Source organism: Eutrigla gurnardus, assembly GCF_963514095.1.
Source record: "Eutrigla gurnardus genome assembly, chromosome: 8".
In the NCBI taxonomy this organism is placed as follows: Eukaryota; Metazoa; Chordata; class Actinopteri; order Perciformes; family Triglidae; genus Eutrigla; species Eutrigla gurnardus.
Window position 1 is genome coordinate 25,080,119 of NC_139922.1, and position 26,488 is coordinate 25,106,606.

At 43.2% G+C, this 26,488-nt stretch overlaps 2 protein-coding genes across 2 annotated transcripts; one reads left to right on the forward strand and one right to left on the reverse strand.

Annotated features, from left to right (window-relative positions):
• Positions 1-372: 372 nt before the first annotated feature.
• edem2 (ER degradation enhancer, mannosidase alpha-like 2) lies at positions 373-9,306 on the reverse strand. The gene is made up of 11 exons (XM_084015095.1): positions 9,063-9,306; positions 7,500-7,610; positions 6,975-7,014; positions 6,237-6,342; positions 4,793-4,918; positions 4,021-4,232; positions 3,629-3,770; positions 3,347-3,471; positions 2,384-2,528; positions 2,028-2,149; positions 373-1,178 (listed from the first exon to the last, which is right to left on the reverse strand). Exons 1-11 carry the CDS (start codon positions 9,152-9,154, stop codon positions 717-719), a joined length of 1,683 nt encoding a protein of 560 aa, XP_083871221.1. The 5' UTR covers positions 9,155-9,306; the 3' UTR covers positions 373-716.
• Positions 9,307-14,391: 5,085 nt separating this feature from the next.
• On the forward strand, positions 14,392-26,020 carry LOC311017798 (secretory phospholipase A2 receptor-like; the record flags this gene model as incomplete). Its single annotated transcript, XM_084016376.1, has 6 exons — positions 14,392-14,488; positions 15,054-15,244; positions 15,411-15,624; positions 20,083-20,415; positions 23,459-23,553; positions 24,083-26,020. 6 exons carry the CDS (start codon positions 14,392-14,394, stop codon positions 24,200-24,202), a joined length of 1,050 nt encoding a protein of 349 aa, XP_083872502.1. The 3' UTR covers positions 24,203-26,020.
• Positions 26,021-26,488: the final 468 nt, after the last annotated feature.

Below are 26,488 nucleotides of genomic sequence, written 5' to 3' on the forward strand. Positions count from 1 at the left end.
TTCACTTTCCTTAAAGCTCATGTTCATCATGTAACTTTTAACTATTGGAAGTCATGTGAATTACAGGAATTGGCACATTCTTTGCTGCTGGATTCATTATTCATCATCAGTCAGGATGCTGAAAACTATTTAGTCTTTCATATAAAAAGCCATTTTTAATATTTTCTTTTTTTTATTTTGTGCTCTGAATCAATATGAAATATGCTGTTGTTTTAATACAATCGTCTCCCTTGAAACTCTCTGGAGATCCCTGCAGGAGCCTGACTCACAAGCTGCTCCGAGTTGATATAGTGCCTCTTGCTGGCAGCTCCACACAGTTACACAGCTGCAGCCACAGACTGCATAAGACAAACCGACACCACCATGACGCTGTACTGCCAAAATAATGAGAAATTGTAATTTAGCATGGATGTTAATGCTTAGGAAACTCGAGGTCCGCTGCGTACTGGCAACACACGACATGACCAATCACACAACCACCACCACAACATTTCTAATAAATAAAAATAGATTTCACCAGTTCAGTTTAAATTAGAGCAACAGGGTCAACACAGCACATCTGAATCCTCGTTCTTGGCGAGTGCCAATTAAACAGCTTCATGGATGGTTTTTCTCCTCAAACTGGTTTAGACGTTGGATCCTCTAGTTTGTCTTTAAACCCTGAGAGCTGACACGTCGTAGGGAAGCTGCGGTGGCAGAATGGTGGCAGAATGATGTCAGGTGTTGTCGGTGAAAACTTGTCCCATGATGGAGAGTCGAGCGCTGAACGGCTGAACGGGGCAGGACAGCGGGTTAGGCGTCCTCTTCTCGCCTGGTTTTAGAACAATGCTGTCTGATTGGCCAAGGGGAGGGTCTCCTGTCTGTTTGGCGCGCCGCTTCGATCGGCTGCCGGGCTTTGACAGGATGTCTCGCAACTCCTGTCGGTCCTGGGCGTGGCGGCTGCAGCAGTAGAGCGCCGCCGGGTCGAGAGGGTGAGCCTCCGTGTTGAAGATGAACCCTCCCGCCCCTAAAACGCACCGCCCCCCCTCGCCTCCCTCCTCCCAGGACCCGTCCCCCTCCGACCCCCCACCGTGCAGGAAGTGAGCGGGGTCAAAGAGCAGGTAGAGGTACTTGATGGTTTCGGCCAGAAAGAAAGACTCCATCCTGTTGTCCAGCTGGTGATCTCGCAGGTCTTTAACCTGCAGTGGGAACATGTGATTTAAACAGTCAATCACATAGAGCTTCAACTATGAGTTGTTAGTTTTACAGTTTGTAACCAATCAGTATGGCAAACAGAAATACGATGGAGCAGAACAGATCTGAAACTACATTATCCACCAACCACTAAACAGACTTTCTACCAGGTAGCAGGTAGAATACATTAATATTCAGTGTCCACATATAAACATGTTTTCGTTGTGTAACGTTCTACCAGTGCCAAGTTACGAGTCACTAGACGGTCAGCTACGTGACCTGTGAGTACAAAGTGTCAAATGTTGACCTTTTACAAAATAAAATCCAGTGGTGGTATGAAAACAACATCATGCTGGATTGAAGAAGACTTGAAACTAGAGACTGAGACCATAAACTCATGTTTACAGTGTTTACTGAGATAATACATCAAGAGAGAAGTAGGACCATTTTCTCATAGACCTCTATACAATCAGAGAGGGGTCGCCCCCTGGTGGCCAGCAGAGAGAAGTAGGACCATTTTCTCATAGACGTCTATACAATCAGAGAGGGGTCGCCCCCTGGTGGCCAGCACTGAATGTTGTGTTTACAAACAGCCACTGACAAATCCTACTCACTGTGCCTTCAATCTAAGATACACAATAAAGACTGTAGGTGCTTTTAGCGACACTGAATCCACCATTTTGGTGCAGACTGAAATGTGTTGGGATCATTGTCACTGTGAGGATGTTAGTAAGTACAGCTGCCCTCGTGGTTTTCATACCAGCATGGCTGTTTCAGCTGAGTTGTTCTGTTTCATGGCTGAATAAGCTTTGGTCTAAAATGTGTTCTCTTCAGCTCAGGTGGACGGATCTTACGCTGGCGTATCCGCAGGGCGTCTTGGTGATCTTCTCTATGGACTCCAGAGCATCGAGGCCCAGCTGGAGGTAGGTGTGGTCACCTGTCGCCCTGAACAGGTACATGGCACTCTCAATCAACTCTGGAATGAACAAACACACACAGAAACACTGTTTTTGATTTCACGGCCAGGGAGCGAGTTATTGAACTGATCGAACAAATTCTTCCTGACTTCCAAAATAAAAGCCCTCAGGGTTTTTAAATCATTTATGTAACGCCTCCAAATACCCAACAAACACTTTCTTCAACTTGTAACATTATGTCTGTGTACTGATATTTTGCACATTACTGCTGGGCCGGCGGTAGGTGGACTGACCAGGTCTCAGTGGGTATCCCTCTCTCTTGTCCACGGTGTAACCCTGAGGGATGCTGTAAAACTCTGGCAGACCTCCAAACTGTCGCCACACTGAGTAATAGTTTTGGAAAGTCCTCACAGCGCTGTCCAGGTTGCCCAGGAGGGACTGAAACACACACCAAAGGAAATAAACAGTGAGTTTTATGTTTTTGTCAGCAGCCTTTTGTGTAATTCCTCCTCTGACCTGTGGGGTTCCCCAAAGCTCTATCCTAGGTCCTTTGTTATATTGTTCATACTTGCTGATGGATTATAAACAGTCACCATTGTTCTGCAGGTGACAAACAAATATATGTTCCATTTAAAAAAACAAACAAAGAAAGCAGTTATAATTATCTTTTATCTTGTGTGTCAGATATAAAATCCTGGATGGTCCAAAACTGTCTCCACCTAAATATAAATAAATCATAAATAATTCTCTTCAGCCCCCAAAAGTCCCTGCCTATTTTATAGAACCATCTTGGATCCTTCCCTTCGAATATCAAACCTGCAGCCAGAAAAAAAAATACAAAAATTGTGCGGTCATGTTTTTATCAATTAAGAAGCATCTCAAAGATGCCTGATCTCTAGAAGGTCATCCATGCGTTTATCTAATCTTGTTTAGACAAGTAAACTCACTGAACTAGGGGTTAAGCCAAAACACAATCTTGCTACTCCAGCTGGTACAAGATGCAGATGCAGAAGCGTTCTATCGGCACAACCAAACACCGCTGGCTGTCCCCGAGTCCCGACTTGGGCCCCGGCTCTGGAACTCCCTGGCTGAGGGTCTGAAGCCTGCAGAATCTTTAAAATCACCTCTCAAAAAGGGCTATTATTAATTTGAGTTAGTTTTCTTGTTTCAACCATGTGAAGCACTTGAAAAGCGCTATATGAAGTTTATTATTTCTAATCATCAAGTAAGGATTGTTTTCAGTGTACTGTTTGTACCTGCAGGCCGGGCCAGAAGGCCTCCAGAGACTGAAAGACCGGCATGGAGACGGTTCCTTTGTGCATCTGGACCCACAGGTACCAGTCGTCGAATCTGGTGTAGTTCTGAATGGCTCGATCGTACTCTGAGGAAAAGGCATCACATCGATGTCAATTCAATGAATTTCATGCATTTACTGTCGCAGCTGGACAGGCTTTGTTTCTCTGGTCTTTTTCAGTCTGTGGTGCCTTGCCCAAAGGCACATTGAGGGAGGAGGAGAGGGCTGTCGCTGTGAGTGTTACCCAGGAACATGTTGAGCAGCTCCTCGTCCTGCAGCATGATGGCTCCTTTCACCAGATACTCAAAGTAGGAGTCCACGCCTGCTCCGATGCCAGCGTCCTGAGCCACCCACTTCTTAGACAGGATGTCAATGTGGTTCCCCACCTGACGGACAGACAGACAGACAGGATGACAATGTGGTCCCCCACCTGGACAGACAGACAGGTGTCCAAACAATCTTCTTATCCTTTCCCTTTCTCCACAATGACCTCTAAATCAGCAGTTCTGTATTTTAATTGACTGAATTTAAACTTAAAACGCTGTTTTACAGGTTAGGTGCAGCTACTGTAGTTGCTCTAACAGCAAGGGAAATATTTAGACAAGCTGTTTCCATGGTTACAGGTGGACTAGTTACCAGCCCGATGTCAGATCTGGTCTTCCACAGGGCTCTCAGGGCTTGGCGGGCTGCCTTCTCAAACGTTGCATCCCCTGTTAGTCGGCTCAGCGTGGCGAACTCCAGGATGAAGGTTCCCACGCCGGCGGTACAAGTCACGGGTGTTTCGGTGGGGCTGACGCCGTTCAGCAGGTTCACCGTACCGTACGGCATGCCGGTGGGGGTCTGGAACGCTGAAACCGTTGATACAGCGTGTTACGGCACAAGGGATTTAAGGTGATGTAAGCTGGTGCAACAAACTGTTATTTCCACGATTAGTGAATTTGATATTTATTTAACCTTCATTTAATAATTCCATTTGGATTTTGGAGTTTTTTACAAGGGGTCGTGGCCAAGACGGCAGACCCAAAGTTTCACCACATAAAAACAAAATGGCAAAAAGTTTAAAGCAATGAACTAAAAAAATGCACATGAAAGAGACGATTCAGTCATCTGCATAGAGAAGCTGTTTCACTGTTTCATTCTACCTACAGTATTTCTACTTCTAATACACTGTGAAGTACTCGAGAAATCTACTCTCTTGACTTGCTACTGACCTTTCATCTGCTCAAAATGTGTTTTATTTATAGGTTTATTCAAAAACGTATTCAGAGTACAGACATTTCTTCACAGTTCACCTTTCAAATTTGCAAATATTTACATTATCTTTGGTTTGGTAGGACATAGGCAAATTATTGACTGTAATGTACTGTCTTCTGTGTATATTTGCGTACTGTGTGTGCTTTTTGTATACCAGGCAACAGTTTCCTGGCAGCGTCCTCGGCCATCCTCAGCAGCGGTCCTGAACAAGGCCAACCGGGCTCCAGCTCCATCCCCGCCCGACCTGCCAACAGGTGAGCTGACAGCAGGCCGCCCACCACTACACACACACACACACACACAGGGCAGTCCGACAGCTGAACGTAAAGAGAACACTAAAGGCCTTTGAACACCGAGTCCGTTTTCGTCCAAAATTGTAGCACGTTTAAAAAAAAAAATCATTACGACCTCACGTTGTGTTAATCAGGTTTTCACACCGACTCCCAAACTTTCAAACATCCAAAATGTCAACAGACGAACTTGTCCACCTCGCTGTACGACAAACAGTCTAAAGACTATAGAGATGATGAAGATGAAGGACAGATCGTGGCAGCGAACGCCGAACAGATTGGCGAACAAACTGCAGCCTGTTCAGGGTCAGTTGGATCCTGGAGATTGGTGGTCTTATTTCTGATCTCCAGTAGTGCTGCAAACTGGACCGCCGACATCCTGAAGTCCACCTGGACCCGATGGGGTCTTGGAAATTAACGGAGTCATCCAGCAGTGAGGAAGTATTGATGCTCCGATCAGCATTTTGGGGGGGCGATCCGATCACAGGAATCATAAATCGGCCGATACCGATCACCAGTATCACCGATACTGTTGATGACTGCGTAGGACACAGCGGGATTCTGGGTCGGGCTTGGGCTTCAGACTCGTGATGTGAGCGGGACTGGAGTGGAACCGGACCGGTACTTTTATAATAAAAATGCCGCTCCCTGCAAAATCCGCTGCCTGCTTGTGGCCACTTGCTCGCTCAGCTCCGCTCATGTTGACTACAAACATGTGCGCAAGCCGGAGGAACCGGGCGGGAACCTTCTTCTTGCATGTGATGTTGATACTTCTCTTGCGCGGCTCGTGAAGTTGCGCAAGTTCTATTTTGGAAAAATCACAGCAGAGCAATCGCTCCGATCCACAGACACGGGACGAGCCTACTGTGCGCCCGAGGGTGGCTGTAATTTCATAAAAGCCCACCACGCGTCACTAGCGCTGTTTACACTGGAACTTTGACAGGCGTCGTGGACATCGTGAAATTCCCACCCTGCGTCAGGCGCAGAAAAACAGTCTCGGGTAAAAAAAAATATATACATATAAATATGTGATCGGCTTTTCTGATCGGCACTTTGACCGATCACCGATCAACCTGTTTAGGGTCCATATCGGCCGATAGCAATCGGCTGCCAATCGATCGGAGCATCCCTATGAGGAAGATGTTGTGATCGTCTCATTCTTGAAAGAAGATAAAGGGAGCTGCACAACTATCCCGATCGGGTCATCAGAAAGAAGACCACCTATCCCTGTGTTCAGACCCCCCCCCAAAGAAAACAGACTCAGTGTGCAAAGGCCTTAACTGCTGATTGGTTGATTCTCCTCTGTACCTCTGATGTTTGTTTCAAACACGGAGGCGTTGACGTCGATGTCAAAGTCCACGGTGTCTTGGAGGAGCGACGCCACGCGCTGGAACTCTGTGTGGTTTCCCAAAACCTTCAGAGAAACATTTCCAAATGACACCTGAACACAACATCTAATGTTTGCCCCTGCTAAGAATCAAAAATGTGTACAGTCTGAAAAGTATGGATGGGAATACAAATGGATTCTCTATTTCTCTGCACTCCTTACATTTGAAACCCAAAGTTTGGGCACCTTGGGTTTGTCACGCTTCCAGGAAAAGCATAGCCAGATAAGCAAAGCTGTATGCAAATTCTGCCATGGACAGGTATGGTATTGTAGTAACACGATGAACATGAGAGATAAAGACAGAGCAGCCATCCGACCGGCAGCAGCAGGCCGAGGCATCCTGAATGTAGCAGTTTACTAGAAATAATCCCTCATGTTAATGTTCCACTGTTAGATGCAGCTGAAGGTCAGACTGACTGACTTTTTCTGTGCTTTGTTTTTAGAAATGTGACTCGTGATGAAATGTCACTCAAAGGTTTAGGGTTAGTTTTTTTTTGTTTACGAAGGAAGAGAAATCGCTATAATCGATTATTTCGAATCGCAATACAAATCGAATCAGCATCCAAAATTCGTGATAAAATCAAATCGGAATAAAAGCATATCGTCACGAAAACGAAACTCATAATTTTGTTCTGACATAAATCTTTCTCAGATCTTACCAGTAGAGTGTCGAGAGCATCAATCAGAGTGAGCGAGAAACTGTTGGAAAAAGATGGAGGGAAAATATTTGATTATTCGCCTTTTTATTTGGTATTTCATTTTATGTTGAATATAATGTGTAAAAAATAATAAGCTCTTGGCATTATAAGAACAGGAACCGAAGCAAAAGAAAGTACAGCTGAACAAACAAGTTGAGAGATATTTAAAAAGAGAAAAACTCTTATTTGAGGAGTTCTGTGTATCATGTCAATACTTTGTAGGACTTTGTATGATTCTTCATCAAGTGTTTAGTTTTCTGAAAGAAAAGGCCGCAAACTTAGAAAATAATAAAAACTGACAGTTTCCTTGTGAAAAAAAAACGAATTTATTAATAATAAAAGTAAAAATAAGAGTAAAAAAGAACAATGACATTAATTAAGCCAAATTAAACAAATAGACACAAAGTATTGTTTTTAAACGTTTTCCTTCAGCTTTTTATTAGTTGTGGGTCATTGTTCTACCAAAACATGATGATGTCACCTTACCTGCCCCAGGTGTCCTGTCCATCACAGGTGAGTGGGCGGAGCTCGTCATAGGGGAAAGCGTTGTCGAGGTAACTGTTGTAGGCGTGGTAGAACATGGATTTGATGCGCTGTCTGAAAAGTGAAGTAGGTATGGAGAAGTCACCGGTTAATAACAATTCATTATCAAATCTGACAAATACAGATGGAGATGGTTCTGATGTTGATTCTAAAAACGTTTGTTTGGATGGATGATGGATGGATGATGGATAGATAGATCAGACTGTTGTTATGACTAGAGTCACTCTTAGAGAAGCTTGTAACAGGAGCTAAATGCTTATACGTAGTAGAAGTACTTTTAGTGAAGTAGAGGATGTACACGGTGTGGTATTAGTACTTGTAGTGCAGTAGAGGATGTACACGGTGTGGTATTAGTACTTGTAGTGCAGTAGAGGATGTACACGGTGTGGTATTAGTACTTGTAGTGCAGTAGAGGATGTACACGGTGTGGTATTAGTACTTTTAGTGCAGTAGAGGATGTACACGGTGTGGTATTAGTACTTTTAATGCAGTAGAAGATGTACACGGTGTGGTATTAGTACTTTTAGTGCAGGAGAGGATGTACACGGTGTGGTATTAGTACTTGTAGTGCAGTAGAGGATGTACACGGTGTGGTATTAGTACTTTTAATGCAGTAGAAGATGTACACGGTGTGGTATTAGTACTTTTAATGCAGTAGAAGATGTACACGGTGTGGTATTAGTACTTGTAGTGCAGTAAAGGATGTACACGGTGTGGTATTAGTACTTGTAGTGCAGTAGAGGATGTACACGGTGTGGTATTAGTACTTGTAGTGCAGTAGAGGATGTACACGGTGTGGTATTAGTACTTGTAGTGCAGTAGAGGATGTACACGGTGTGGTATTAGTACTTTTAATGCAGTAGAAGATGTACACGGTGTGGTATTAGTACTTTTAATGCAGTAGAAGATGTACTGTACACGGTGTGGTATTAGTACTTGTAATGCAGTAGAGGATGTACACGGTGTGGTATTAGTACTTGTAATGCAGTAGAGGATGTACACGGTGTGGTATTAGTACTTTTAATGCAGTAGAAGATGTACACGGTGTGGTATTAGTACTTGTAATGCAGTAGAGGATGTACACGGTGTGGTATTAGTACTTTTAATGCAGTAGAGGATGTACACGGTGTGGTATTAGTACTTGCAATGCAGTAGAGGATGTACAAGGTGTGGTATTAGTACTTTTAATGCAGTAGAGGATGTACACGGTGTGGTATTAGTACTTTTAATGCAGTAGAAGATGTACACGGTGTGGTATTAGTACTTGTAATGCAGTAGAGGATGTACAAGGTGTGGTATTAGTACTTGTAATGCAGTAGAAGATGTACACGGTGTGGTATTAGTACTTGTAATGCAGTAGAAGATGTACACGGTGTGGTATTAGTACTTGTAATGCAGTAGAGGATGTACACGGTGTGGTATTAGTACTTTTAATGCAGTAGAGGATGTACACGGTGTGGTATTAGTACTTGTAGTGCAGTAGAGGATGTACACAGTACTCGTTACCTGACAGCTGCCATCTCCGCCTCAGTGAAGTGGCGCGCCGCCGCATCGCTCAGCAGCCAAACCAACAGCGTCACGCTCACGGGAACGCGCATGGACAAACACGAGGACACCCGGGAGCGAGCCGCAGATGAACACGGATGACGGCAAATTAAAAACCACACACAAAGAAAAGAAAGAGAACCCGGTACAGGCGGCTTTCTGTTGCGGTAGTTGGCTGTCCGGAAGTGAATGATGTGCGCATGCGTTGCTGGCTACGCTGACGAGTAAACCAACCTGAGTTGCGTTCAAGAACAAAGCGTTTTTGCTTGCATTTCTTTTGCGTAAGCGAACGTAAATAAAATGTTAACGAAATCCACCAAATTTCACTCAAAAAACAAGATTGAACCGTGAATATTAGATCATATATCATACAGATCTGGCTGTGTATATATAATTAAAATATAACAAAATAATTTTGACAGTTGTGCAATAATTGTAAAATGGATAACAGTTAGCCAACAGCAATACAGCTATGTATTTGCATAATGAGAAGTAATAAATATACAGATGCAAGGGAGTAGGTTTGATTTTGAGATTGGTGGGGACACAAAAGTGCTCCAAGGCAGCACTCCTGAAAGTTGACGTTTTTTTGCATTAGCAATCATAATTTCACGTCATGAAGATGTTATAGGTTAGATTACTTAATATTAATTAATTATATTTTATAATTATTAAACCACATGATCATCTAGAATCTGAGGTTTTATTGTTTTTCTTTATTTGTGTTTTTTAAACCGTTGCTCTCTTCTACACAAATACATGAAAATAAGAATGAAAAATAACTTTAAAAAGGTGCATCTCTTTGGCATTAAATATTCTCTTTTATTCAATATTAGATATGATCAATGTGTCTTTATTAACAGGCTATGTGCCACAGTCATTTAAAGTAGCTGTAATTAAACCTCTTCTTAAGAAGCCTACTCTAGATCCAGGGGTTTCATCAAACTACAGACCAATATCAAATCTTCCTTTTCTCTCTAAGATCCTTGAGAAAGTAGTCGCCAATCAGCTGTGTGACTTTCTCAACAATAACAGTCTACTTGAGGACTTCCAGTCAGGATTTAGAGTACATGATAGTACAGAGACAGCTCTGGTGAAAATTACAAATGACCTTCTTATTGCTTCTGACAAAGGACTGGTTTCTGTACTTGTTCTGCTAGATCTTAGGTTGACACCATTAACCATGAGATTCTAATATGTAAACTGGAAAAATGTATTGGCATCAAAGGAACCGCATATAGCTGGTTTAAGTCCTATTTATCCAATCGATCTCAGTTTGTGCATGTCAATGAAAAATCCTCCAGGCACACTGAAGTTAAATACGGTGTTCCTCAAGGTTCTGTGCTCGGACCAATTCTTTTCAACTTATATATGCTTCCTTTAGGCAACATTATTAGAGGACACTCTATAAACTTCCATTGTTATGCTGATGATACTGTCATGTTTGGCGGACTTGGAAACAGGCATGGACTCGAAAAACAGGTGGTGAGGACCCAAATGCAGTTAAAAAGGAGGATTTATTTAATAATAAACTAAATACAAAACCAAAAACTAAGACTAAAACAAAGTATCAACTGAAGGAGACCACAGGGGCAAAAACGCCAGACAAAGAAACACTTACGAAACGGAACCAAACACGAAGGGACACGGGAGGCAGGACGAGGTACAAAATATCCATGGGCAAGACGTGAGACCGTAGACAGGGAGTGACAGACAGCGACATCAACGACGACAGCAACAACGACATTCAACAGCAACAACGACATTCAACAGCAACAATGATCCGACCAGGACACAAGGGAAACACACAGACTATATACACACACAGGGAGGCAGGGAGCTGACGAGGAACAGGTGAAACACATTAGGGCAGGCAAGGTAATCAACACGAGAGGATGGGGGAGTCAAGACAGCGGAAACAACAAGGACCAGGAAGTACGAGACAGGAAATCACACCAAGGGCAAAAATCACAAAATAAACCAGGGAATCAAAACATGAAAACACAGATCATGACAGATACTCAGTTATATCTATCAATCAAGCCTGAAGTAACCAATCAGCTAGTTAAACTCCAGGCTTGTGTTGATGACATAAAATCCTGGATGACCTGCAATTTCCTGATGTTAAACTCCGATAAAACGGAAGTTATTGTACTTGGGCCTAAACTCCACCGAAGCTCGCTGTCTAAAGATATAGCGACTATTGATGGGATTGCCATCGCCTCGAATGCTACTGTAAGAAACCTTGGAGTTATCTTTGATCAGGACCTGTCCTTTGACTCGCATATTAAACAAACCACGAGGACAGCCTACTTTCACCTGCGTAACATTACTAAAATTAGGCCAATGCTGTCTCAAAAAGATGCAGAAAAACTCGTCCATGCATTTGTTACCTCAAGGCTGGACTATTGTAATTCTTTATTATCAGGCTGCTCTAATAAATCTCTTAAATCTCTCCAGCTGGTCCAGAATGCTGCAGCTCGTGTTCTGACTAAAACCAGAAGAAGGGATCACATTTCTCCTGTATTAGCTTCTCTGCACTGGCTCCCAGTAAAATCCAGAATAGAATTTAAAATCCTTCTCTTCACTTACAAGGCTCTTAATGGACAGGCACCATCATATCTTAAAGAGCTCATTAAACCCTACTGTCCTCCTAGAGCACTACGCTCTCAGAATAAAGGGTTACTTGTAGTTCCTAAAGTCTCCAAAATTAGAACAGGGGCCAGAGCTTTCAGCCATCAAGCTCCTCTTCTGTGGAACCGTCTTCCGGTTCTGGTTCGTGAGGCAGACACTGTTCCCACATTTAAGAGTAGGCTTAAAACCTTTCTCTTCGACACCGCTTATAGCTAGGGCTGGCTCAGGTTTGCCCTGAGCCAGCTCTTGGTTAAGCTGTTATAGGCCTAGACTGCTGGGGGATTATAGTGACACACTGAGCCTCTCTCTCTCTCTCTCGCGCTCTCTCTGTGTATGTTCCCCTGGAGTCCCTGTGCTCTCTTGCCTAGCAGGTCTCCCTGGACCGTGGTGGAACCTGATCCGGACTGCACCAATGTTGTGGTCTTGTTTGCCTCTTACCGCCAGTATTTTTAATTAAAGTAATTGACTAAAATCGTCATCTCTACTGTCACTAACTTGACTACTCCCGGGATCACTCCCGGGAGTCTGGCTATGCTTTCTGGTCCAGCAGAGTCCACTGAGGTCCTGACCGATGCAAACTGCTAACTGGCCTGATGCTGGAAACACCACATTGTAGTTCCACCTGCCCGCTGTGTGACTGCTCAACTACTCCTGCTTTCTGGTCTACGGCGACGTGGTTGGGATGGATCCATCTCGGCGTGGCTGTACCTGCTGCCATGGACTACTACTGTTGATACTATTGCTTCTGTTAATACCACCACTACTGTTAATGCTACTCCTACCATACTACCAACACCAAATGCAGTTGTAACCCAAGGACCTGGGCTGCACGAGATTTCTGCCTAAAAGCCTATTAAGGCAGTTTTTTCTCGCCACTGTCGCTGTAACGCTTGCCCCTGGGTGTTGTTGGGACTTTGAAATTGTGTTGACTCTTGAAATTTTGAGCGTATTCTAGTCCTGCTCAATGTGTTAAGTGTCCTGAGATGACTTCTGTTGTGATTTGACACTATAAATAAAATTGAATTGAATTGAATATCTGTATTGTTGAGCCTCTACCTATACACCCTTGAAGTAACTTACACTTTGACTCCTAAAGAAGTCTCTTATCTCCACTTTTCTTTTCTTTGACATCCTTCAAATCCTGTACAGCACGCACGTGCACGCACGCAAACAGACACAAACACAAATGTAAATGACACCACTGATATCAAAATCCATCTAGCTGACATGACCCAGGAAGAACAAATGCCGAACATGTTGACAACTTCAACACTCGCAGTTGCAGATAACATGCACGGCCTCTCGTTCGGTCCGACTAGCAGGTTGCAGGTAGTTTTAACAAGCAGAAGGAGTGGCAGTGGGGACAGCCAATCACATGTAAGTTAGCGAGAAACCGGCAGCCGATCAGGGAGCGGTATTTAGGTTAGAGGCGGGACTTCTAGCAGAGAGCGACATAAAGCCCTGATTATGCTTCCGCGTAGTGATAACGCAACGGCCACGCAGTTGCTTGGAGACCGTGATGGTTCTGCGTTGGGTTTACGTGTCGAAATGCAATTCAATGCCACACCGGTAAAGGGCACTATGTTTTTTGTAAAGACTGACCGACCGGCCCAGACTCTTGGCGTATATCGTCGTTAGCCTCGTTATAGCGTATTTGTTTACTTTCCGGCTTTAAACGTCCACAATTTTTCAGAACTTGGTGTTTTATTTCTTTGTGCAAAAGCGAGAAGGTGCAAACAATAAAACGAGGTGAAAACAATAAAAGTAGCCTTTTAAAAGTTTAAATGGCGGTGTTTATGAGTGGAAACCGGAAAGCGGTCTCCAGCGGATGTAGTTAGCGGACCAATCACAGCCAATGCCGCGGCGTTGCGTTGGTGTTGCGTTGCCTCGACGCGCGTCTAGGATTTTTGGGAGGTGCACGTCAGGCCCTTGCGTTGGACGTAAGGGGGGTCCGCAAGGACGTAAGGGGTCCGCAAGCCCCCTTGCGTTGTGTCGACGCGGAAGCATAACTCAGCCTTAACCCTTTGTGTGCCATAATCACTGACTAAACACTACGGACAGCCGTTGTATTGATAGTGACTACACAGTAGCGGCCTAATATTGGTAGGGACGTGTCCCTAGTGTCCCTACCCAATTCTACGCCCTTGTACAGATGTGTAACTTCCGTTCAACTCCCCCTTTTTTAGTAAATAGAAACATTTAATAAATATAAATAAATAAATGGTTCACAACACAAATTCATGTTTAATGTCCACATATACGGCCTTTTTAAGTGTGTATTGATCCCCCTGTGAAGCATGCATAACTTGATGATCAATTACAATAAAACATAACACAGTTGTAATGTAAACTGTGTCTTCATGGGATGAATTTAATTACTTTGAGCTAAATATTTCAGCTGTATATCCATTACTTTACATAAGTAAACATTTGCATGTTGAATGATGAGCTCATTGATCTGACCAGTAACTTAAGTTATTAAATGAATGTTGTGGAGTAGTTAGTACATGAAAATACTCAAGTAAAGTAGTCAGTGCAGCAGGACAGTGTTTAGCTCCATCTCCTGAGCAAAACCTACAAACAGTCCATTCAGGAGAGTGTAACAAATTTGGTGATCTTTCTGATATGCAAATAGTTGTTCTGAGAGTCAGGTTACATGAGCTTATATTACATCTCCAGTCACCGACTGAAGCAGAGGAACCTGGAGGAGACGAGGATGGAGACCGTTCTTCTGAGCATCATCGTCGTGTCAGGCAGGAGTTTCACATGCTCTTCTTTGGGTCCACATTTTTAACATTGTGTATTGTGTGCTAGTTCACGCTGCCTTCACGCTCTACTAGAAGATCCAACTTGTGAAGTCGGAATTACAAGAATGTGGCGTTCAAGTGCTTCGTTGTTGAGATGAATTGGTGTTATGGATAGAAGGATGAATAGTGTTGGTCTGTATCAAGTTCAAACTAGAGAAGGACGCACCATCATCACTGAGTCCTCTTCTCCACCGACTCTGGGACTCGGGTATCCACTCCTCATTATATTTGAGGGGCGTTCATGTGCCATTTCAGAGTCTGCAACTCATATTTACCATCATTCTGAAACCAGGTGAAGGCAGCATGAGTTGTCTAATATTAAATGGACCTGGACCTGCATTTCTAGAGAGCTTTTCTAGTCTTCTTTACACAACATTCAGTCTGTTACCCGTTCAATCTTCAGATTAGAGGGACGACCCGCTCTACCTCTGAGCCACATCCCCTTCTTTAATGTACAACGGTTATTTCCTGTATTGAGTGAAGTCATTGATATTAGATGTGATCTCTGCAGGGCTGAGTGCCATCTCATCAGCTGCTGAACGTGGGTACCATGTTGTTTACGAGCTGAAGACCATGACTGAAGCACAGAGTTACTGCAGAGAGAAACACACCGACCTGGCCACCATCAGCAGCGGGGAGGATGTGGAGATCCTGAACAGCACGGTGGATTTAAACAACCCGGTCTTCTCAACATCGGGCAGGGTGAGTTTTGTTATTTCAGTGACGAGCGGTCTGAACGTTTTATTATCTGATCACACGTAGTAACTAATGGCAGTAGAAGTGTGAAGCATTTTTATGATAAACTTCCCTCCATATGTTTCACCAGACAGCTCTGATTCTTTGTATCGCCATGAAATATTACTTTCAGACAGCCTGGATAGGACTGTACCTTCCCTCAACCACCTGGAGATGGTCTCATTCAGACGCAAGTTTCTACAAACCTGGGGAGGCTGAGTTCAGACGATGGGCTCCTGGAGAACCGAACAACTTGAATGAACACTGCACATGGATGCAAACTAGGGGAGATTGGTACAACGTCGACTGTGGTTCACAGATATTCCCAGTCTGCATGTCTGTCAGAGGTGAGAATGTTAACTCAGGAAGTTCCCCTGCTCTGCTTCTCTTTGCTTTCATATTTTGGTTTGACTATCAATCAATCACTTGAACTGTCACAGGATGTACTTTGATCAAGGACGTAAGGACCCAAATGCAGGTAAAAAGGTTTTATTTATTATAAGCAAAGAACAATGTCCAAAAACTCAGGGGGGCCACACGGGCAAAAATACTATGGAAAAAAAACAAAGAACAAGAATCCAAAGCGTAGACAAAAAAACTTACAAACAATAATCCAAGGCGTAGACAAAGACCAGGGGCCTGTACTACGAAGCAGGATTTGTGCTTAGCGAGGTAACTTAAGCGCTAACTCTGGGTTTTCCGTCCTACGACGCTGGTTCACTTCTTACCGGGGTAAATCACCATGGTAACTTACGCTGTGGAGCTAACCTGCTCCGGAGCAGGTTATGTTCCTGATAAGAGATCAACGTGGAGAAACACACCGCTACTGACCAATCAGCTGTCTTGGTGCGCAGTTATAAAAAAAAGAAGCTCGGTGGATCGTGAGAGGGTCTCGTAGGAGAACTATAGAGTGTAGAGAGACCGGCAAAACCCTTTTTCTGTCCCTGACTATGTTTTATATGAGAGATACAGATTCTCATCGGAAGGAAAGACTTTTCTTTGTCAGCGTACAGCCTACTTACCACTTTCAATTATGTTTTTATATTTATTTGATTTGCTCCCAAGTCCGCTTTACACCGCCGGGATTGCGGCTGAAAGAATGAGGTTGATATTGTCATAAACCACGTTATAAGAATACATCCAAGCAACACATTCATTATTTTAAAGTAGGGCTGTCAAAAGATTGATTTTTTTTAATCGCGATTAATCGCATTTTGTCCATAGTTAACTCGCGATTAATCGCAAATTAATCACATTTTTTTGGCACATTTTTTTTCTTCTAAATGTACATTAATGTATTTTGTTCATATTCTTAATACTTTTAACAACATAAGGGCTAATTTACTTGATTTATGAAAATGTTTATTTAACACTTCAAATATCCCCTTACCAAAACATGGGATCAAAACAGGGTTATAAGAATATATCACAAACAATTAAAGTGAACATGTCACAGGAGATAGTGTAACAGGACATAAGTACAGTTAGGATATAAGTGCATTGGCTTGCAAGTGATATCTCAGACTGGACGTATTTCTATGGTAGCTCATTTCATACCCACAGTACGCGCAGATGACTTTGGTCTTATCGACTGAACCATCTGGCAGTCTTTTGAAGGTGAACAGCTTTTCACATAAGGTGCGTGTCCACAGGCAGCGGTGTTTCCCCGCGTCCCATTCATTGTCTATGTGAAACGCCGTGCAATGCATTCTGGTAGCGTCGCGGCGAATGTCGAGAGACGGCGCGCGAGTTGGCCGCTCCTCATTTGCCTTGAAGTCGAATCTACTTTATGCTAATCAGAGGCGCCGGGCTCGACTCGCCGCCTCGCGAACGCTCGCGAACGCTCGCAAAAATGTGTTGTTTGAAGGAGAGCGCCTGTCAATCATCCTCTAGTGGCAGCCCGCCAAGCGTGCAATACTGGGAAGCGGCGTGTCCACACGCGTTTAAAATCGCCCCTGTGGACACGTACCTATAGACAATGAATGGGACGCGGGGAAACACCGCTGCCTGTGGACGCGCACCTTCCCTCTGGATCAAGACTACAGGTGCCACCGACGGCCATAAATCATACAATGCGCGTTTTTTTTTTTTTTAATACCGAGCGTTAATCGCGCATTAAAAAAATGAACGGCGTTAAGAGGATGTTGCGTTAACGCGTTATTAACGCGTTAACTTTGACAGCCCTATTTTAAAGTTATATACGTTTGGCCTTTTATTGCTGAAGGACATCGTAAGAGTTAAAGGGACGAGAGAGAGCGACGACATGATTTAAAAGACGGCCACAGGGTGGATTCAAACCGAGGTCCGCTGCAAGGAACCTCATAACATGGGGCGGTAACTCTACCACTAAGCTATCAGTGAAGTAAAAGAAGTCATGTAACCAGTCAGGTCTACTAGTGTCCTTATGATGGGGTAGTCATATTATACTACTAATACTATTAATACGACTTCTGCATTCACACAGTCGGCGAGTTTTTGCCAGCTGTCCTTCCTGCATGTTACAGATTAAACTGTTGCCTTTTGCCTGCATTATATGTTTAACTTCTTCGTATTTCTGTAAGATTATGGTTCGCTCCTCGGACGTGAAATACGCCGCTCCGCTGCCGTAGACTGATCCATGTTTGTGATTGGTCAAATGCTGCAAACGCCGCCTCTTTCATGTGCACACGCTCATAGCCGGACAGGTAAACCCTGGGTTGATTTAACGAGTTGATAACCAGCATCGTGTGACCGCTTATCTCCGATTGCCTTTGTTAGGGTTACTTAAGCTGGATCTCTGAAAGATACCCTGGGTATGTTGAACTCGCTTCGTAGTACAGGCCCCAGAAGACATGGGTAGGACAGATCAGGTGGTGAACACACATCCGGGATAACACAGGACGACCAAGCAAAGACAGAACAGAAACACACAGACTAAATACACAGGGCTGAATAGGTTAAACGACAGATAGGTGTGGAAACACAAGGACAGACAATGGGGATTGGGGAGAACAAGAGGCAAGGCCGACGAGACAATGAGACACAGCTGGGATAAAGAAAAAAGGAGGGAAACCAAGAGGCCGTCCTCACGTACCAAAACAAACTTTTTTTCTCCGTTTTTCCTTGGCATCATTTCAAGAAAATCTGCGTCCAGACGAATCCACTGAAAACGACTCAGCGCTCTGTAGTACATATTCCAGGCCTATATGTGGCGCTGTTTCTGCTACAAAAATACACCAAAAACGCAGAAGAAGAGACGGAGCTTGACCGGATGTTTGCCGTTGCTATGGCAACAATTGAAAGCTATGGCTACTATCCACCCTACCACCCGGTCAATAAACTCCCATTGTCACACCGGTATGTCAAGCGGAGTTATTTTGTCCTGTCTCCATGTCTGTCTTGTCATTTCCTGTTTTATTTTGGAAAGTAACTCTCCTCTCGTTTCAGGTCACTTGCCCTTCCCCGATTCCTGATTGTCTCCACCTGTCGCCCATTACCCTCATGTGTTAAATAGTATGCGTCTCCCTTTGTCCTGTGCCCATGTGTCTTGTCTTGTGTCGAGAGCCACCAGCTTCCAAGTCTAGTCATAGTCTGAGTAATCCACAGTTGTCTGCCTCATTAGAGGTTTTTTTTTGGCCTTTTGCCTTTGTATTTTCATAGCCTGTTTAAGTTAGTTGACCTTATACTTAGTTGTAGTTTTTGTTTTCCCCTTTTTAGACAGTAGGGTTTTGTCATCGTACCTAGTCGTAGTTTTTCCCTCCCCGGAGGCGTTTTCTGTTTCAAAATGTTTTTGTTTTTCCCCCCTTTAGATCCTAGGGTTTTCTGTTGTAAATTTTCATAGCCATCCCTCCTTTCGAGGCGCTTACTGTTTTGTTCTCCTTTGCGGCCTGATAAAGCCTTTTTTGAAATCTCTGCATCCGAGTCCTATCCCTGAGTCCTGGGCGTGATACCCATAAGACAATGACAATTTGGCCCGTATAAATAAAACCGACAATAAGCATCAACAGCCGTCACCCTGAGGACTTGTCACATTGTTGTGATGGATTAATTAGAAAACTAAATGCAGGGCTCCAGACTGCGACCAAATGGTCGCATTTTGCGACTTAAATCTGTGACAGTGCGAGTACATTTTTAATCTACTCGCGCATGCGCGACCAGTAAATTTGCTGTTTTTTTTAAATTTTTATTTTTTATATTTTTTGTTGCTGACAAACTTACAGCCCACTAGTTGGCGGTAATGCAAAAATGAGCTGGTTTGCCAACCGACATTAACTCCAAAAGAAGAAGAAAGGAGACGGCTGGCCAATGTGCGTGAGAGCGGGGGGGCGAATGACCACTGTGATAGGCTAATATGTGAAAAGAGGCGGTTCTTTGGGGTTATCGCGCGAATCCACAGATTTCACATACCGGCATCAAAACAATGGACAATGGCGGCGAAGCGGACTATCAGCTCGTACTTTCTACCCAGTTGTGTTAAACATAATGTTCCGGAGGACACAAACGTCGAGAATGAGTCCGACTCAGACTGTGAGGAGACGGTCGTGGCGAAAAAAGCGATTTCGGTGTGCGCTCCTAAATTTTCTGCTTGCGCCCCTAAAATTTTAAGTTAGGGGCCACTGTGCTCCTAGTGAAAAATGTTAGTCTGGAGCCCTGAAATGCCTACATTAATGGGAAGTTAGCTAGCGTTTGTTTTTTTAGCATGACATAAATGACAATTTTATTAGTGCAACATGTGAAAGGCATGAATACCTCCACAGCTGTGGCATGGAGGGGAGGCTGTATGTTATGTTGCCTCTACTCAACCCTTCACTGTGGTCTGTTTCCAGAGCCAAATGTGACGTTCATCCTCATTTCATCCGTCATGACGTGGACTGAGGCCCAGAGCTACTGCAGAGAACACTACACAGACCTGGCCAGTGTGAGAAACCCGACAGAAGACCAGAAGATAAAGGAGGTGTTACCCACAAATGGAGTGGTCTGGATCGGCCTTTTCAGAGACTGGCAGTGGTCGGATGGAAGTATCTCCTTGTTCAGGCTCTGGAATGGCCTGGATCCTTCTAGTCCAAGTGAGACTTGTGTTTTTGCAGACTTCAATCACGGCGGAAAGTGGTCCCCCTCAACCTGCAACATCAAGAGACCCTTCATCTGCTACAGTCCACGTGAGAGACCAAAGATTTAAGTTTACTTTAGCATCAAATGTCCCAAATTATAATAATAATAACAAATATAACTGCAAGCAGTATCGTGACGGGCCCTTGCTCATGTGCGGTCGTGGAGTGCCTGCGGTCACATGGCAGTGTTGTGGACGCCTAACTGTCCTGCCGCCGACTCCTCGTGGCACATGTTTAGACACAAACGATCGACATTCAAAGCCATCTATCTCCCTGACTGCTGTCTGAGGTGCATGCTAAGTGTGGAGCAGATGAGACAATGAATAAAATCATTAGCAGGTGTGGAAAGTTTCTTGAGTGTTGATCTGGTGTTAAACAGTGACAAGGGTCACATCTTCTCCATGCCTTCCTTACATTTCTCTTACCCCTTTTCCACCGAGGCATTTTGAGGGCCGGTTCGGAGCCGGTGCCCAATCGCGAACCAGTTCTTCCTGTTTCCACAGACAAAGAGCCGGCTCTCGGCCTGGAAAACTGGTTCCCGAGCGGCCCCAACTCCTTGCTGGGCTGGAACCGGCCCCGCCTTACGTTAGGGGCTGGGGGCGGGGTTAACACTTGAGGCAACGGGGGAAAATACGCCGCTGCGAAGTTTTATTAACGTTACTGTTCCCGGTAAGTTTCACTTTTAAATTGTTTCACCTCGTTGCAAACCAACAACACATTTCTGTTTAGTTTACCAAGGTAGTGATTACGTTCGTAACAGCAGCAACTAGTGGCTTTGCTTCCTCGGGTAATGTAGGCTGACCGGCTAGCTAGCCAGCTAGCATGATATTGCTAATAACAACGTTAGCATGCCACTTTCTGACTGCCGTTCGCTCACTAAACGTTACCAACTACCAACGTGACATAACATCTGTGTTCGCAGCGTCGTGGACACGTTTGTGATTAAACCGCTGTTCTCTGGTTTGTGTTTGTAGAGCTGTCGGACATCGGCGATATTGAACGGAGGTCCAACCTGCAGATGACTAAACATCAAACACTCCGATCTATTGATCACACACTGTTCTAAACTTTAAAACATTTTGTGATTTTAGTATTTTGTGTATTTTATTGTTATTGTATTATTTGCCAAAATAAACACTTTTTCTGAAGAGACATGTCTGCTATGCTTGAAATGAGCGTTGCGGGGAAACCTCAGACGTATACAGTGACGTAATGACGTGGTTCTCTGGGCTCTCTAGCCAGTGGAAACGCAAACAGGTTCTCGGAGCACGGCACCGGCCCGGCTCTTGAACTAGGTTCGCGTTGGTGGAAAAGGGGTAAAGTTGAACCAACTGCGAACCAGCACGGGCACCGGCCCGGCTCTTCAAATAGGTTCGCATTGGTGGAAAAGGGGTATCTGAGTCCCCTTAGTGTTTCTCCTTCCCCTCCCCCACCATTTACAGTCACAGAGCTGATAAGCAGTTGGTTAAAACATTTTTTTGCCCACTTCCTGTTGACTTTAGGCGGTAGGTCCAAGAGGCTTTTTTGTCCATCTGTTTGGGAACTATCAGGAGCAGATTTGGGTATTAATAAATAATTATTAATATCAATAGAATTATTGATATTAATAGGATTATTAATATAATTAACAATCTACGGGGCACCACCCTGCAATCAGGGAAAAGATAACCAAACCTGTAATCAGTCTCATATAAAGGGGTTTGTACTCAAATGCTAATAACTATAAGCATATGAATACAAACAGTTGAAGGATTCTTTGCAGAGAAGAGGTTGATATCACTCACAATTATACAACATTAATTACACAGCAGTATGCTTAAAAGGGGTTTATTAACAATAAACAAATAAACATACACTAATTCTAACTAGCCTATCTAACTAAATACTATACAAGTGTGTGTGTGTGTGTGTGTGTGTGTGTGTGTGTGTGTGTGTGTGTGTGTGTGTGTGTGTTACAAGATGGCCACTGTGGGTGTCGAGCAGTCAGCCATGTGGAGTGGGGGTGTTCTTTGTGGGAGGCCATGTGGCCCTGCCTGGAGAACAAGTTCCTATGTGTATAATAAGTATAATAGATCCACAATAGAGCCGTTAGGAAAGTTGGATTAGTGAGCGTGCAAACTGTATGTAGATCACTAACAACTGAACTAAGGTTACACACTTAAAGGCTATATTCTACGATTTGAAAGGTTTAACCCCCCCCACACACACACACACACCCCTCCCCTCTGTGCTCCTCCGAGCTCTATCGTTCTCCCCTCGCAGCCTCCCACCTGAATCTGACTTTATTTTAGATCGACAACACTCAGTTTAAAAGATTTTCAAGAGTTTGCGGGCGGCGCCGTCTCTCGAAACTTAGAAAGATTACATGGCTTCTTACATAGACAATGAATGGGAACATTCCCTCCGCTATGAACTCAGGCAGGACACCGTTTATTTTCCCGGTGTGTCCAGAACTTTAGCCAATAGTAGCCATGTGGCTACTATTGGCTAAAGTTTGGCGCAAGTGAAAAATCGTAGACTCCATCTTTAACTCAACAATACATCAAATAGAAAATCACTTTGAAACATAAATGTCATCACATTCAGTTTCTGTCTTAAGCTATGCTCAGATTGTTACCAGTACTTAAAGAAGGGTTGGTTGTTTCTCTGAAGAAAGGTTGCTGTCTTCAGGTTCCTGTGAGGAAAGTTGCTGTCCTTGAAGTTGTGGATAGAGGAATTTCTAGTGAGTTGAGTCTCGACTAGGAATTCTTATCTTTGTTGCAGAAGCAGGCTCCAACAGCCAGCTTGTTGGCTGTTTTGAGGGCACTGCTTGGGGACTTGAGGCCTGTAGTCCAAATCCCAGGAGAAAGAGCAGACCTCTGTTCAGGTCGAGGTCGCTCGGCCCTAATAATAACAAAAAAACATAGAAAACATCAAGTTCTGGACAATTAAAGTGAAGAGTCATGATGTTGATCATTTCCCTGAATTGTGAGGACAGTTAGCACGCAATAGATGATGTGTTTGTGTTGTTGTGACCACATTTTCCCTGTCATCCTTTAAACGGATGAAATTCTATTCATTATATGAGAGTTTATCATTTTCTTTTTTACAGCTACAATAAAAAGAATAATAAGACTGAGAGTGCAGAACGACAACCCCGATCTGGACATGAATGACCCCGCTGTGATGGAGGGCATCTTGAAGCAGGTAAATCACGTTTCCTACTTTTAGGCCAAAAAAAAACCCAAACCCAACGACCCTTTAAAGCAAATTAAAATCACGTGACATAAAAACCATATTGATCCCCAGAGTTGATGCAGTTCAAGAAACCATGCAAAGAGTTTGGAAGTAAATAAAGAGCTTTTTGTATCGTACTATGAAAACATTTGTATTTTATTACAACAGTAAACATGTATATTTTTAGTATTTTTCTCTTGTTCATTCAGCAGACGCTACAGCAGCTCTGCAAATACTGTTTGTGCAGAAGTAAAGGGTCTAGTGTTGCCACTCTGCAGACCTGATGAACAATCAACACACAGAAACGTAACGATCTGCCAACAAATGCAAAACATCCAAATATGATCCAGTAGTCAGAGAAAAGCCAGAACATTTACAAGAGCAGAAATAGGGGGAAGCAACCATCGGCCTCCATCTTAGGGGGAATAAAAGAAAGCGAGTAGAATCTGAATAACAATGCAGAATGTCATATCTCTCTGTGGGTGTTTCTGTGTCTCAGCTCAAACAGAGGCTGAAGGACCGGGGGCTGAATGACGTCAAACTGAGCTTGAAGAAGCAGCCGGATGGAAAATTCTTCCACAAGGAGAAGGTGAAGACAAAGAAGAAGACAGAGTTGTAATGGTGAAGTGTGACGTCGTCTTCCATCAGAAAATAGAGCTGCAACAACTGGCACATTTTGGAAACCAATTCATCCTTTGAGTTGATTTCCCAGCTCCTGCTTCTCACATATAAAGGTGTTATGCTTTTCTCTGTCATATATGGTCATAAACTTAACATCTTTGGGTTTCAAACTGTTGTTTGATTAAAACAGGACATTTGAATTTAACTGCTTGGGCTGTGGGAAATTATAGCTGGCATTTGTTATTATTTTCTAACATTTTATGCATGGAATATATTAAGATAAGGTCAGATACTGTAAGATAAAATAAGATTTAAAAAAATACTTAAAGATAAGACTTGACTGGAGGCCACTCAGGTAAAAAAAAAAAGAGGATCAATGTTGTGAAGAATTTCCCTAAAATGATTCCTGTGACTTTTGTTACGTTGCTGTAACATCTTCCAGGAAGAAAACACCAAATATTCAATACTTTCTATACTTTTCTTTGTCTATATAATCATAAACATATCATATCTGGGTTTTAGAAATAAGTGATCAGTGTCAATGGGAAAAATATTAGGGCCGGGACTCGATTAAAAAATTAATCTAATTAATTAGAGGCTTTGTAATTAATTAATCGAAATTAATCGCATTTTAATCGCATATAAATATTTGACCTGAGAACAGTGAGAAGTAATTTTTTCACATGGATTTTTAGTATCCCATTGAATAATGACTGAATACATAAGCTTAAGCAACAAAATTTTTGTTCAACCAAGTCCAACAGACCAGTGCAAACGATCGCTTCACGGTGCGGGACGGCCGCGCCTATTCGCGGCGCTTCGCGTCTGGTTGTGAAAAAGGCGTAATCGGTCCGCCTGAAACTCATCCAGTGAGAAACGTTCCGCGGTGCAAAAATGAGTGCGATTAAAATGCGTCAATTTTTTTTAACGCGTTAATGTTTGTCTAATTAATTAATCTTAATTAAAGGAGTCATAACCTGGTTTTATACGTATCCAGCCCCCCTTGGATCGCTTTGGATCAATTCGTAAAACTTATTAGAAAAAAAAAAAAAAATTTTAATCAAACATTGAGCTTGTTCTGACCCTTTTTCGTACCGCGATTTTATCACGCGAGATTACGCGCGAGGTTTTGACTGGTCCGGATGTGCATTGTATAATATGTAATGAGGCGCGCGTTGATTCGCCGCAGGAAGGACAGAGCCGGGGGGGCTTGCCTGCATGCAGACTCCAAAACATAATGGCGGCGCTTCGGCGATTTCAGGTAGCGGACGGGGCGGGGTTGGGTGGTGAAAGAGGGGTGGGCTTATGCAAGTAGCCGCCACGGTGACGTCACCGAAGGCGCAGAATCAAAATCTCGTGCTTTAGGAATGCACACCCTTGTGTGCTATTCCTGTTCGGAAAAAGAGCAGAAGCGAAAAAACGGCGCCACTTTCAAACTCCAGCCTTTCAGGCAAGTTTCAACTGAGGTCAAACACAGATATGCATGTTTTAACAAGAGAAATTGCGATTTCCTGGTGATGACTCCTTTAACAAGTTAAAGTCCCGGCCCTAAAAAATATAAATTTTGAAATAAAAATAATATCCAGTAAATTAATGTAATTATGAAAATAAATGATGAAATAACAGGAATATGATGTTTGAAATATGTTGCTGTAACATCTTCCAGAATGAAAATATTCACTAAATTTGTGATCATGAACTTAATATCTGGGTTATTAAAAAAGGACTTTTGCATTTTGAGTAAAACATGTTAATTGTGAATTTAAAATAATACCCAGTAAAATTAATGTAATTGTGAAAATAAATGATGAAATAACAGGAATGAGTTTGAAGTCTTTAATTTTTTCACATATTACGGTTTAAGTGAAGTATTTTGTATGTTTTAATCTTTAAATGTATTTAATATTGAACACTTTCCATTCTACTGTTGTTTCAGTCAACCAGAACGGTCCTTTCCATATTTTAAACCGTTAACGGCTCCTGATCTACGGTGTTTAGTAAAGGTCGTTGTCTGAGAGCCCGTGAAGGCATCGTGTTCGTACGTCATTATGTTAGTACGTCATCAGGTCGCGCTGTTACCATGGACACGGAGAAGTCTCACTACTCTAACGTTTTGTTAGAGCAACAGAAAAGATCCTCCAAACAAAGCCCCGTTTTTTTTCGTAGGACTGAGTGAGTACAACTTTAAATACTAAATTTTAGTAAATATACTTTGATATATATTTGAGTCCGTCTTTGAGTTTCTGCCGCGTTTCACTTTTTTATCTTATTTTAAGTTAAACCT

Bases quoted from the DNA above. Each gene is read 5' to 3' on its own strand.
- edem2 (XM_084015095.1), bottom strand. From the start codon at position 9,154: ATGCGCGTTCCCGTGAGCGTGACGCTGTTGGTTTGGCTGCTGAGCGAT. The intron at 7,015-7,499 runs GTAAGGTGACAT...TTTTTCCAACAG, and splicing joins GGACAGGACACCTGGGGCAG to TTTCTCGCTCACTCTGATTG. The intron at 1,179-2,027 runs GTAAGATCCGTC...TTCCCACTGCAG, and splicing joins CGCCCTGCGGATACGCCAGC to GTTAAAGACCTGCGAGATCA.